This window comes from Rhinolophus hipposideros, assembly GCF_964194185.1.
Source record: "Rhinolophus hipposideros genome assembly, chromosome: 1".
In the NCBI taxonomy this organism is placed as follows: domain Eukaryota; kingdom Metazoa; phylum Chordata; class Mammalia; order Chiroptera; family Rhinolophidae; genus Rhinolophus; species Rhinolophus hipposideros.
Window position 1 is genome coordinate 22,549,541 of NC_138047.1, and position 14,585 is coordinate 22,564,125.

General features: G+C 36.1%; 1 protein-coding gene and 1 pseudogene across 2 annotated transcripts in view; both read left to right on the top strand.

Annotated features, from left to right (window-relative positions):
- The window catches only part of RAB18 (RAB18, member RAS oncogene family), a 29,422-nt gene that overhangs the window by 9,586 nt on the left and 5,251 nt on the right, over nucleotides 1-14,585 (top strand). The window contains exons 3-5 of the mRNA XM_081069487.1: nucleotides 6,409-6,470; nucleotides 13,133-13,205; nucleotides 14,420-14,538. Coding sequence (XP_080925613.1) covers nucleotides 6,409-6,470; nucleotides 13,133-13,205; nucleotides 14,420-14,538 — 254 coding nt within the window. The remainder of the gene's footprint in view (nucleotides 1-6,408; nucleotides 6,471-13,132; nucleotides 13,206-14,419; nucleotides 14,539-14,585) is intronic.
- On the top strand, nucleotides 2,666-4,251 carry LOC308495847 (elongation factor 1-alpha 1-like; annotated as a pseudogene). Its single transcript has one exon. The product of its transcript is annotated as an elongation factor 1-alpha 1-like (transcript).

Below are 14,585 nucleotides of genomic sequence, written 5' to 3' on the forward strand. Positions count from 1 at the left end.
GGAAATTAACTTAAAGGGGTTAACACTTAACCTATCTAGACCTCACCTAGTAAAGGAGCTGAGACTAAACCCAGCCTCCTAATTTCTAACTTGGTATTTTTTTTAACACATCAACTCAATAGTAAGAAGGATCAAATGCAGATTTGAACAAAATGTGAGAAATGCTAAACATAAGAGAGAAGCAACAGTTAAATTTATCAGCTAACTAAATATGAATGGATAGTCTAATAATTCTGATGTCAGATGTAGTTGAAGAGCACTTAAAACAAATAAGGAAAGGTTGAAAATGAAAGGATGGGCCAGGTAAATGTAAACAATACAAAAGCAGAGGTGGTAATATAATGTAAGTGGGGGTAGAATTTAAGGTTAATGCATTGGATAGAATAAAATAGGATATTATGTAATGATGAAAGGTCCAGTTAATTACCAGAGCAGCTGTAACAGTCATAAACATATATGCAAAATCTGTCCATAACATAAGAGAAGAATTTGATTAAAATAGTTATTGGATTTGTTATGTCTTTCATAATTAGATAGATCCAAAAGACACAAATAAGACCATATGGAAATAGAATAAACACAATCAACAAATCTTTTGAATAAAGAACTTGTTACTTTAAAAGCCCCTGGAACAATTTCAAAAAATCAGTCTTGAACTTGACAACGAAATAAATCTTAAATTTAAAAGAAGCAGAAATGATACGTGTTCTCTGATAATTTAGTCTCTCAGAAAATAAATTTGACCTATTATGTTCCTAGCACATTACATGTTGATCACAGTATTTAAAAAAAATACAGTAAAATTGACTTGTGTTTGGTTTACGGTTATTTGAATTTTAACTTATCACTTATGTATTATAACAGTGTATATGGTCATACTATTACCACCACAATTGGGATGGCAGACAGTTTTCATCATCCCAGAAAAGGACCTAATAATGTTATCTCCCTTGTTAGTCACACGTTCCCCTGCCTTTAACCCCTGGCAACTACTGGTTGGTCCTCATTGCTGCAGTTTTGTCTTAGAATGTCATATAAATGGAATAATGTAGTATGTAACCTTTTCTGACTGATTTTTTTCACTTAGCATAATGCCTTTGAGCATCATGCAAGTTGTTGTACGTCAGTTGTTTGTTCCTTTTTATTGCTGAGTTATATTCCATTGTGTGGATGTTTCAGAGTTGATAACATTTACCCATTGTAAGACATTTGGGTTGTTTCCGGTTTGGGGTGATTATGAATAGACTGGTTATAAACATTCAAGTACAGGATGTTATATGAATATTAATTTTGTGTTTCTCTAGAGTAAATACTCAATAATGGGACTGCTGGATTAAATGGCAAATGCCTGTTTAACTTTGAAAAACAGTTTGGCCATTTTTAATAAAGTATCATTTTATATTACCATGAGCAGTATATGAAAGTTCCTGTTTTTCCGCATCCTCACCTATTATACTTACTTACAAATACTTACAAATTTAAAAGTATGATAAGCCTTTTAAATTTTAGACATTCTAATAGGTGTGTATTGGTATCTCGTTGTGATTTAATTTGCATTCTCTAGTGACTAATGATGTTGAGCATCTTTTAAAGTGCTTATATGGCATTATTACATGTGTGTGGGGTGCTGTGTGTGTGTGTGTGTGTGTGTGTGTGTGTGGTGTCCATTCATATCCTCTGTTCATTTCTTAATTTTTTAAATGTTTTTTGATTGTTCATTGCTAGTGTATGGACATGCAGCTGATATTTGTGTGTTGATTTTGTATCCTACAACTTTGCTGAAATCATTTGTTAGTTCTTACAGTGTGTGTATGTGTGTGTGTGTGTGTGTATGCGTGTGTAGTAGTAGTAGTAGTAGTAGAATCATTAGGATTTTCTACGTATAAGAGTGTTTGACCAGACGTAATTTTACTTTCTTTCCTATTTGGATGCCTTTCTTTCCTTTTTCTTTCCTAATTGTTCTGGCTAGAATTTCTAGTACTCTGTAAAATAGAAGTGGTGAGAGTAGGTGTTTTGCTTTGTTCTTGATCTGAGGGGAAAAGCTTCCATGTTGGGGAACGCGTGGCGGTGCTGGGAGGATGGAGAGCTTGGAGAGGACATGGAAGCCCTGTGCATGTCTTCCCTCAGGCTGTTCCTGGTTGTGTCCTTCTGTAACTATAATCTAGTAAGTGAACTGTTTTCCTGAGTTCACTGAGCTGCTCTAGCAAATGAATCGAATAGAGGAGGGGATCCTGGGAACCTCTGATTTATAGCCAGTTTGCCAGAAGCACAGGTAACAACCTGGATTTGCGATTGGCATCTGAATTGGTAGGTGTGACAGTCTTACGGGACTGAGCCCTTACTTGGTGGGATCTGACTCTAACTCCAGGTATATAGTATCAGGACTGGGTAGTATCAGAATTGAATTGTCAGACAGACACCTAGCTATTGTCCCTGGAGAGTTGGAGAATTGCTTGTTGTGGGAAAACCCCACACGTTTCTGGTCACAGAAGTGTTCAGTGTTGTAGTAGAGGAGAAACATAGGAATGTTTTTCCCTAGATATTCTGCTTCTATTATGAACTCCTTGTCATCCACATGAGGAGGTTGAAAAGATAGTTTAGCGTTTTTGCAACGGGTTTGCCGCTGGAACACAGGTGTAGTGAAAACCACTAAATTGAACCCAAAATGGGGAAGGAAGAGGCACACATCAACATCATTGTCATTGGACTCGTAGATTCCAGCAAGTCTACTACTGCTGGTCATCTGATCTGCAAATGTGGTGGGATCAACAAAGGAACCATCGAAAAATTTGAGAAGGAGGCTGCTGAGATGGGAAAGGGCTCCTTCCAGTCTGCCTAGGTAGGTCTTGGGTAAACTGAAAGCTGAATGTGAGCGTGGTGTCACCACTGATACCTCTCTGTGGGAATTCGAGACCAGCAAGTATTATGTGACCATCACTGATGCCCCAGGACACAGACTTTATCAAAAACACGATTACAGGCACATCTCAGGCTGACCGTGCTGTCCTGATTGTTGCTACTGGTGCTGGTGAATGTGAAGCAGACCCGTGAGCGTGCCCTTCTTGCTTACACTGGGTGTGTAACTGATTGTTGGTGTTAACAAAATGGATCCACTGAATCACCTTACAGCCAGAAGAGATTCGAGGAAATCATTAAGGAAGTCAGCACCTACATTAAGAAAATTGGCTACAGCCCAGACACACTAGCGTTTGTGCCAATTTCTGGTTGAAATGCTGACAACATGCTGAAGCCAAGTCTAACATGCTTTGGTTCAAGGGATGGAAAGTCACCCGTAAAGATGGCAATGCCAGTGGAACTACGCTACTTGAACCTCTGGATTGCATCCTGCCACCAGTTCGTCCAACTGACAAGCCTTTGTGTCTTGCCCCTCCAGGATGTCTACAAAATTGGTGGTAGTGGTCCTGTCCCTGTGGGCCGAGTGGACACTGGTGTTCTCACACCCGGCATGGTGGTCACCTTGGCTCCAGTCAATGTAACAACTGAAGTAAAGTCTGTGGAAATGAACCATGAAGCTTTGAGTGAAGCTCTTCCTGGGGACAATGTGGGCTTCAATGTCAAAAATGTGTCTGTCAAAGATGTTCGTCGTGGCAGTGTGGCTGGTGACGGCAAAAGTGACCCACCAATGGAGGCAGCTGGCTTCACTGCTCAGGTGAGTATCCTGAACCCTCCAGGCCAAATCAGGGCCAGATATGCACCTGTGCTTGTCACGCAGCTCACATGCCTGCAGATTTGCTGAGCTGAAGGAGAAGATTGGTCATAGTTTTGGGGAAAAGCTGGAAGATGGCCCCAAGTTTTTGAAATCTAGTGATGCTGCCCTCGTTGATGTGGTTCATCTGGCAACCCATGTGTGTTGAGAGCTTCTCTGACGACCCTCCTGTGGGTCGTTTTGCTGTTCATGACCCAAGACAGACAGTTGCTGTGGGTGTCATCAGAGCAGTGGACAAGAAGGCGGCTGGAGCTGGCAAGGTCACCAAGTCTGCCCAGAAAGCTCAGAAGGCTAAATGAGTATTATCCCCAATACCTGCCACCCCAGTCTATTTCAGTGGTGGAAGAACGGTCTCAGAACTGTTTGTCTCAATTGGCCATTTAAGTGTAATAGTAAAAGACTGGTTAATGATTACAATGCATCGTAAAATCTTCAGAAGGAAAGGAGAATGTTTTGTGGACCGTTTGTTTTTTTTGTGTGTGGCAGTTTTTAAGTTATTAGTTTTTAAAATCAGTACTTTTTAATGGAAACAACTTGACTAAAAATCTGTCACAGAGTTTTGAGACCCATGAAAACAAAGAGTAATGAGAAAAAAAAGTTTACTCAAATCTTGTAGTTGCGAGATCAAATTTATCTAAAAGATTCCCACTGCCGTCACCAACGAAGACAAATTAACAGCCACTGGTGGGCTGGAGGAACCAGGGTTGATGAAGAGGCTGTTGGAGCATGTGCAAGCTAAAGAACTGAATGTCAGTCCGCACAGGAGTCTCCAGAGGAAATAAGGGAAGATGGCTGGGGAATGGGGCCTCATGGAGCCTGAGGCCAGACGAGGTGCCCTTTCGGGTGCTCCCAGGTCTGTTGGCTTGGACGGTAGGACTCCAGTGTTTCCTGAGGGTGTGTGTTCTCTGTAGCTTTCAGGTCTAATATATTAGAAGAATAACTTGGCAACAGTTGTCGACATGCAAATTGTACCAATGACAGTGACAGTCATTAGATGTCCACACACAGGCAAAAAACAGGAAATTATAAAAGAGAAAGGATGGGGGAAGGGAAGAAAACAAACATTCTGGGAGCAATGAGTTTGTTTTTGTGGGTAAACTAATTGCCGGTAGCTAGAAAAAGGTCAGATTGTTCTTGAGTGTGTTGTCTGGGGTTATATAAGAAAATAAAGTTTTTTACTCCCTGAAAAACCTTGAGAATTTAACTGTAGAATATGTATGATAGGCTGTCTCTATGTAATGTTTGCCAGTGGCCTTCATTTAGTACCTGTACTGAGTCAGACCATTTCCTGTATCCAAATTTTCTTAGGTTTTGTTTTTTAAGGCAATATGAGTAAAATGTAAATAATTTCATATCTTTATATAGATGGTGCATTTTTAAAAAAATCTAGACCTAGTGAATACAAGATTTATTTAATATATGGGATTTTTTTTCTTTGTTGGCTGCAAAGAAACTGCGGGTTTCGTTGGACTGTAATTGACACTGCCCTTTAACTAATTGATGGATGCCTATCATTCTAGGCATGGCTTTATCAACTCCTTTATCACTGTAGCCCAAAGACCAAACTTGTTTTTCCTCTTAATCTTTGGCATACAGAAAGACTTGCAAAATGCACATTTTGAAATGCATTTTTAATATCTAATTTGTATATGTAATGTATCATCAGAAATCATCCTAGAGTTACTAATATATTTCCATATTGGTGACAGGTGTTCTAAGCATTTAGTATATGAGGGTGCTGTTCATCTTAGTTGTGGCTTTCTGAATTAATTGTGACAAGCTAATAAGATCTTTTGAAAGTTTCTTTCGAAGCTTCTTGAGCTAAAGTTTTCCCTCTGGCCGGTGGGTAAACTGCATATTATTTTTGATACTGTGGCAGTTATAAGCCAGATGGCATGTGTCAACTTGTTTTCCTGGAAAAGGAAAGGCTTCTTGGGGGGTTGCTGTAGTAAACTCTTATGTGACTTCTTAAAACTCTTCTCTTTACATAAATTAGTACTAACAGAAGATTTTCACAGAACTTTGAGCACCCCCTCTTTCACTTCTGAAGATTCTTAGAGGATTGGGCACAAATGTTTTTGAGTGTAAATTCTCTTCGAATTTGTGCAGTAGTAAGTGATCATTGATAAGGCTATATAAAACTGTTTTATAGGATAAAAACAAAGAACTCATAAGACAAGAGGTGAGTGGCCATTTTATATTTTTACCAGTCCACCCAGTTGCCTACAGTCAGAATCTGAATTAGGGGGTTTGTTGGCTGTGGACAACACTCGTAATAATGGTGGAGCCCCTGAAAAGTTGCCCCCATCCACAGTCATCCATAGATAGCCTTGTCTACTTTGGCCCTGTGAATTTTAGCTCGGCTTTTAATGTGCGTAGTTCATCACCACCTTTCATTGAATTTTATTTTTCAGTGAAATTTTTATTTTTTCAAGAAGTACAGGTAGGTGAGTGTTTGAATTCTACAGGCATCTGGTTTTCATTTATCCTGATTAAATCCTAAGCTGCTGAACTTGACTGACATTTTTTTTTTTTTTTTTATCTTCACATCCATAACTAAGAACTTGGGGTGTGAATTTGGGTATTTGATAATGTGGCTTCTCTGTTTCTGGTTTGCTTGGTAATTGATTTTGAAACTATATTTTACTGAGATTCTTATCAAAATTTTTATTTTTTTCAAGGTGTTGACTTTAAGGTGAAAACAATTTCAGTGGATGGAAATAAGGCTAAACTTGCAATATGGGTAAGAGTTTCTAAAATGCATTTGTGTAAATGTTAATGTCATACTTTCTAAAGAAGCAAAGATGTATATATTGTGTTAGAGGTGAATGAACAATTTGTATTAAATAACTTTTAGGAGATTTGATGTTCATTAAAGGATAAGAAATAGTTACATCTTATAGTTGGGTAATTAAGCAGAGGCTTGTTTTACTTAAATTTTAAAAATATATCATCCCTTTATTCTGTTCTTTATATTCCACATGTAAATGAGATCATATGGTATTTTTCTTTCTCAGTCTGACTTACGTCACTTAGCATAATACCCTCTAGGTCCATCCATGTTGTCATAAATGATAAGATTTCATTCTTTTTTATGGCAGAGCAATAGTCCATTGTATAAATGTACCATAATTTCTTGATCCATTCATCTATTGATGGGCATTTCCATTGCTTCCATACCAAAATGATGGTTACCAGATGGGAGGGGGTTGAGGGGCTGGGTGACAAAGGTGAAAGGCTTGAGAAATACATATTGATAGTTTCAAAATAGTCACGGGATGTAAAGTACAGCATAGGAAATGTAGTCAATATTGTAAAAACTATGTATAGTGTCATGTGAATACTAGAATTATAAGGAGGATCACTTCATAAATTATATAAATGTCTAACCACTGTGCTGTACACCTTAAACTAATATAAAATTATATTGAATGTCAACTATAATTGGGAAAAAATAGTCATGGGGATGTATAGTACATCATAGGGAATATAAGTCAGTAATACTGTGATAACTGTGTACAGTGTCAGAAGGGTAGTAGACTTACTGGGGTTATCACTGTGAGTTACATAAATGTCTTTAACCACTATGTGTTTATTTTGTACACCTGAAACTAATATAATATTGTATGTCAACAGTAATTGAAAAATAAATTTTTATAAATTAAAAAAAATGTCATCCCTTCAGAATATTTAAAAACAGAACAAAGTATGAAAAAAAATTATCTTGGCTGCCAGAGAGAATCATTGTTACTGAATGTGTTTCTTTAAAGTTTAAAAATGCAAATTAGACTGAACTAACACTAAAGGCTGTTGTTGGGGAGAAAGGGAATGAAGTGATACTTAGAAAAAAATGTTTTTCATGTTTGTTAGTATAAATGTTTATAAAATTTGAGTTTGCCAACTTCAGATTTATTTTTCAGTACTGATGCCCAGTCTTTCTATATTGGCTTCTTTGCTGCTTTTCATTTGCGTATGAACCTGGCCATGTGACCCACATTGCCCTGCTATCTAGACCCCTTCATGGTAATGCCGATTAGGTAGCACTAACTGTCACAAACACCCCAGATGCTCAGTGTGCGTCTGTGTCCCTCTCTCTATCTTTCTCCTTCGTCCCTCCCTCCCTCCCTCTCTCCCTTTCTTTCATCTATCAATCTGTCTATCATGTCTCTATCATGTCTCTATATCTGTCTTAAATATGATTACTAATATATTAAATATATATTACATACATGGTTTATAAAACGTACCATTTTAGGTATCTCATTTCTATATATACTATAATTAAATATATAAATCTATTTCGTAACATGATAAATAATGTTAGAACTGGTCAGCAGTCATCAAATTGAGACATATTTCACCGTGGTGGGTAAATACTAAGTGCTGTCTGGGCATCAGTTACAGATCAAAACCCCAAGTGTTTATTCCTTGTATGATCTCACTCATCTTCCTGGCATTCTCTGAATGGCACACTGTTCCTAACAAACGTTTTATCCGAAATAAGGAGTGTATCTAATGTTTCTTCCTGTTAATTTTTTTCTAACGTATAATACTTTACATGATTGGTAGCCTATTTGGTCCTCTCTCTCAAAAACTTTAATATCAATCAGAACTGTAATGCCCAACAGAAAGCAATTTGAAAAATGTTGGACAAGGTCAAAGTGAAATATATTAAACAGTTTAAGAATGCTGGCTGCTTTATGTACTAACGTAGGGGCCTGATTTTCCATGTGCTTTTTATGGTTGATTTATCATCTGTTTCTGCCCTTGATACTACTTTGTGAAAGATACAGATTAGAGTAGGATCTGAGGCTTGATGGTTGTCATGAGATCTTTTGTACAAGAAGTTTTTTGTTTGTTGGTTCCTTTGTTTTTTATTTACTTTATAGTTTCTGCCTAATAAAAAGGCTGGCAGGTATTACTGAAGTGACATCTTTATCATAGACCTATAATTATTTTCTAAAGAGAGGTTTCCCCGACTATAAGGATGATACAGACTCATTCTAAAAAGGATCATTGAACAATACAAAATAGAAAAGAAAGTTTATCTTTAACCAATGTCTACATTTTAGTTAACATCTTTTAACATACCTAGGCATGTGCCTACTGTTACACATAATGTATGATCAATTTTTCAGAAGAAAGGATTGTGTCTTAGTTTTTTCACCTGTTTGCCTTTCACCCACACACTTTACACACTGTACGTTTTTCTGTCAATGAGTGTAGAGGCACATCAGGTTAAGTGACCACCTGTATTCCATCTTACGGCTATACCTTGCTTTAGTCACCCCTTAGGGAAAGATATTTACATGATTAGTATTTCACAAAGGTCAGCTGCTCTGATGGGCATCCTGGTTATACATCCTGTGTGTCCCCGGCCGGTTACTTAAGGATGTTCACCTAGAAGTGGAATTGTTGGCTCAAAGAATGTGAAGATTTAACATTGATACATACGAAACAGGCCGAAAAAACTCATATTTATTAATTATATTTTAAATGAATTTTTATATACTTTGCTCATTTTATATTAGCATTCATCTTTTTAAATATATATTAAAATATTAGGTTTTTGTCAAATGCTAGTTTTTTAATTTTTAAATTCTATTTAAGATGAATATATGTTAATGTTCGTGTGTGTGTGTGTGTGTGTGTGTGTGTATAATACTAAACTAACTCTGTTGTTTATGCTACTGACTTTTTTTTTAAGTTTGTCATTTACCTTCAAATCTTGTTTTGATGAGCATGTTTGTGTGGGGAGTGAGGGGTTGGGGGAGATGTTCTTGCCATACCAAGGTTTTAGTGTTTATGTGGTGAGATCCATTCTTTTCTCATGGTATCTGGGTGCCATGTCATATTTAGGAAGACCTCATTCAGTATTAGAAATATGTGAATCCATAGTTTCCTCTAGTTCTTCTATGGTTTTATTTATGTCAATAAAATCAGTTCCTCTCCTACTTAGAAGCTCGTCTAGGATGGGTCAAATGGAATAATCAAGTGTAGCCCCGCCCCAAAGCGTCCTGAAAGTACTGCAGACATATCATGAATACCTGAAGTTGTTTTTCTCTGTATCCTTCCCTTACTCCCACTTTCTATTATTTAGCCTTTCTAGATCTTTTCTAACCCTTTATACATCTCTGTCTTCAATAATCTTTTCTCTCTTCTCTCATCAGAGAATAAAACCACAGGATAATGAGCTCTGCTGCTTTGATGTTACAAAGATGTCATTACACTTACAGCATATTCCTGTATTGAAAACAAACACAAGGAAAAATCTAACTTTTGACTATTTAAGCATATAAATTTTAGAGTTGTTACAAATCTGGTCTAGTACTAAGGCACAGTGTTTTTTGCCCAAATTATAATACCTACTTAAACATTTTTGTAGGTGAATCAAAAAATGTCAAGACTTTAAACATCTGACCTAGTTAAATATTCACATGAAAATGTCCATCACATGTGATATTTTAACAGTAAAACATTTTTTGCTTTGATCTTTACTTTGAAAACATTGGGCTTTTTGTATATTTTAACAGGAGTTGGCAGTTCTGATTTTTATGTTGTGCTTCATCAAAGCAGTTATTGAAGTTGATCTCAGTAAAGACCAAAGGGAACAAAATTTATACTTAAATGCTTTCTGCTAGTTTTGGAAATTAATTTATTAAAGTGTGGATATTGTCACTATGCAAATAAAATGACTTTTTTCCCATTGTAACAAAAGGTCTTGGGTGAAAAATAGTTCATGCTTGGTCCTTGCCCTGACCTGTATCATATTGCCAGAATGATAATCTGCTTTAGATAGGAAGTCCACCACTTTATGCAGCTTTTAATATATATTACTGTTTTGAGTAAACACACAAATTGAATAATTTTAAATGCCAGAAGCAGATTTTGTAAGACACTTTGAGGCAAAGAAAATTTTTCTAAAGAGAGAAATATTTATTATCTCATAAATTTATGTGTTTAGAAAGTTTAATTTTGATTTTGTTACTTTTTCACTTCAATGTGGCAGGGGTCGGGGAGCAGTTTTTATAGTGGTGAGAATCTGGAAGTAAGGACATAATGCATTTATGTAAGCTTATCTATGGAAGAGTGGTGGATGTACAGAGTAGTCTACATTGAAATTTCATTTCCTACGTTTTCTTTTCTTGGTCTATACATTACCTCAGACACTCTCTACTTATTGTTATTTTCTTAAAACATTCTCTGCATTGGCCAGGCAAAGAAACTAGGTATTGCTGGATCCTGTGACTGCTGGTTTAAAATTCCTCTCCAATCTTAAAAACCACTTAGAGGTTATTAACACTTTTTATATCTAAAGGAGCTTCTGTTTGCCCCATAGCTAAACTCACATTTTACAAACATGGGACTGGTAACTAAATTGACATTTGATATACATATTTTTTTCAGGTTACTTTACTTTAGCAGACTGCAAACTTTTTCTTAAAAGACTTGATAGTAAATATTCAGTGCAACTCTAAGGTGGGCCATATGGCAGTGTATAAGTGAATGGGTCTGGCTGTGTTTCAATAAAACTTTAATAAAACCTTACATAATAAAACAGGTAGTGGGCTGAGGCAGCAGATTGCCAGCTGCTGCTTTGCATAATCTTAGGTACCTTGAAGCCATAGTCCAAGGATGGTAGAAAGAAAACAGAGGGAACCAGGCCCAGAAGCAGAGGCTTGTTAATTAGTTTGTTCTTTTTTTAAACAAAAGTTGAGCAGTTGTCTCCATGCACTGGGGTTAAACTGGTGATTAAGCAGATGAGATCCCTTCCTCATGAAATCTTATTTGGTTTTATGCATTATCCTAAAAGAAGATACATAGAAAGCACTTTTAAAAAGTTCAAGCTAAGTTTGTTTTCCTAAAATAAAACACTCCTGTATCTCTTTAAATTAGTGGTTCTCAACCTTGACTCTACGTTAGAATCCCTGGGAGGATCTTTAAAATTCTGTCATTCCCTAGACCAGTTAAGTCAGAATCTTTGGGGGTTGGATACAGGCATCAGTATTTTGCTTTCTTTCTTCTCTCTCTCTCTCTCTTTTTTAAAGGTAACAGATCATTACTAGGCCCTTTTTCAGAATTAAGAAATAAAAATATTAGCCAACTGTATTTTTAGAATTAAAATTTAGCCTGCCTAGGTAGGCTAAAGTTGGCTTAGGTAGTGACATCACAGTATAAGTGACTAAAGACCCCTTGAAAGGCTGGAAGTCAGAAGACCAAAGGTCTAGTCCTGTTTCTGTGTAACCTTAGGCAAGTTATTCCACTTCTATGTGACTCAGTTTCCTCAAAAGAAAATGACTGGTATGCCCTCCCCCAAGGAATAGTGTGTGAAACTAGAACATGCACCAAGAAAGACTGCTGAACATCAGAGAGTGATACGACCCAGTATTGTTGAGACAGGTAAAAGGGGAGATAGCAGGTGGAGAACCGAAAGCCAGCTGTAAAAATGGGGAAGCCAAACATGGGCTGAGTGGAAAAAAGAAAAAAAGGCAAGGTGATCTTTCCAATGACAGCGCCATGTCCTGAAAGCAAGATTTAGTAAGAATCGGGGGGACTTTAGCAAGGGTGCCAAGGCAGTTAGTTCTATGGGGATTCCAGTAGTCTTTTCAACAACTGGATAGCCATGTGCAAAGGAATGAAGTTAGACCCCTACCTCACACCATATTTAAGCACACCTCAGAGATACTGTGGGTTTTGTTCCAGACCACCACAATAAAGCTAGTATTACAATAAAGTGAACCGTAATCTTTTTGCTGGTCGAGGGTCTTGCCTAGAATTTGTAAAGAAGGCAACATCTGTGAAGTGCAATAACAGGCATCAGTATTTTTCATTTCCCAGGAAGTTTCATTGTTCAGCCAGAGTTGAGAACCATGGCTTTCAATGAAATGGGTTTCTTATGTGATAAAAATCTAAATCCAAAGTGGTAGAAAACCTTTACTTACTTACTGTGTTTCCCCGAAAATAAGGCCTAGCCGGACCATCAGCTCTAATGCGTCTTTTGGAGCAAAAATTAATGTAAGACCCGGTATTGTATTATATTATGTTATGTTATGTTATATTATACCAGGTTTTATATTATTTATATTTATATTATTTTATATTATTTTAAAATAAGACCTGGTCTTATATTAATGTTTGCTCCAAAAGACACATTAGAGTTGATGGTCCGGCTAGGTCTTATTTTTGGAGAAACACGGTAGTTGCATTTTTTTTAGAGATGTCAGTATTTAATTTTATTTAATGTAACACTTGTAAGAGAACACATCTTATTAAAATTTCAAGTTTTGAATGAGCTGCATTGATATTTTTAATAATGCTGTTTGACTTTCTACTCTTTAAATTATTATGTTGAATTGTCTTATTTATATTTTGTTTTATTTAATAGTAATTGATTGTCACTTTTAGGATACTGCTGGTCAAGAGAGGTTCAGAACATTAACTCCCAGCTATTATAGAGGTGCACAGGGTGTTATATTAGGTAAGTTTTTACTTTAATATACTGTTTTAAAAACTGTGCATTATTAGAGTTTCTGATTTTCCTTGTCTTTGAAGGTCAGTAAGTTTTTGTTTCATTTTTCTCTAGGGCTACTTTTATGTAACTTGAAGTTGTACTAACTTCACTTAATTCATGGATATTTAAACTTTAGAATTTCTTTTCAGCCCTTTTTCTAGCAATTAAAAAAATAAAGATCAGACTGATTTATCTGGTTTTAAAGCACATGTCGATGAGGCCATAAGTGAGGATTAATACATATATAGTTGGTCCGTTTTAGAGTATTACCAGAAATTGATCTTCAGTTAGCAGCATGTTAATATATTTGCTGCACTTTATAAAAGAAGAGTGTTGCTTAGTGGAATCTGTTTTATCAGTCTGAAGAGTAGCAGGAAGCACTTAACACTGTTGATTCATAATCACAAAATTTAACACTATTGATTCAGAATCACACAAAATTTAAAAACCAAAGTAGATTCTCAGTGTACTTTGTTGGAAAGTGCTTGCTGTTAGTGCTCCTGGGAAACTGTTTAACATGTCTATTGATCAGTTATAGGGAGAATTCTTTTTTTATGTCATGACTTGTGACGCTTTGGTTTTATTTCTGTTGATTTTATAGCATCTCTTATTGTTTTGATTTTGGTATCACCTAAGTTTAGAAAATACTGTAAATTAATAAAGCTCTTTATTATAAGCAGAATAAGATGAAAGTGATAACAGGAAGACAACAGGATTCCTTCTACTAACTTTACATAGTTTTTCAAAGTTGCAAATTCTGATTTTTGTAAGAAAAAAATTAACAGGTTAATAAATGTTTAAATTCATATGAAATTTTTTGGTATTTTGCTACAGATTTGGATCTAAACACATTGGTTTTTGAACAAACCGTTTTTTGGTTAGGAATGGCAACAGCTGTTTTGCTTAAATTCATTTTCAGTTATTGCACAGGGCATAATTTCGTTTCTCTCACAGTGCGTTAATAAAATTAAAGTGTGTGTGTGCATGTAAATGTATGTTTGTTTTTTTATGCACTTGTTTCTTTCATCTGGATCAGCAGACACTGATTATTAAGCATGGAAGGCTTAAAACCTACAGACTTGCCTTTGTAGTAACATTAGTTTCTATTAACATATCAGAAATACAATGCCATTGCTTCTTATTTTAAATGCTCATTTAACAAATGACTCTTTTTACTTTAGTTTATGATGTCACCCGAAGAGATACCTTTGTTAAACTGGATAATTGGTTAAATGAATTGGAAACATACTGCACGAGAAATGACATAGTAAACATGCTAGTTGGAAATAAAATTGATAAGGTAAGAAGTTAGACACTTGGCGTTTTGGCTGTATATTTTGATAGCTC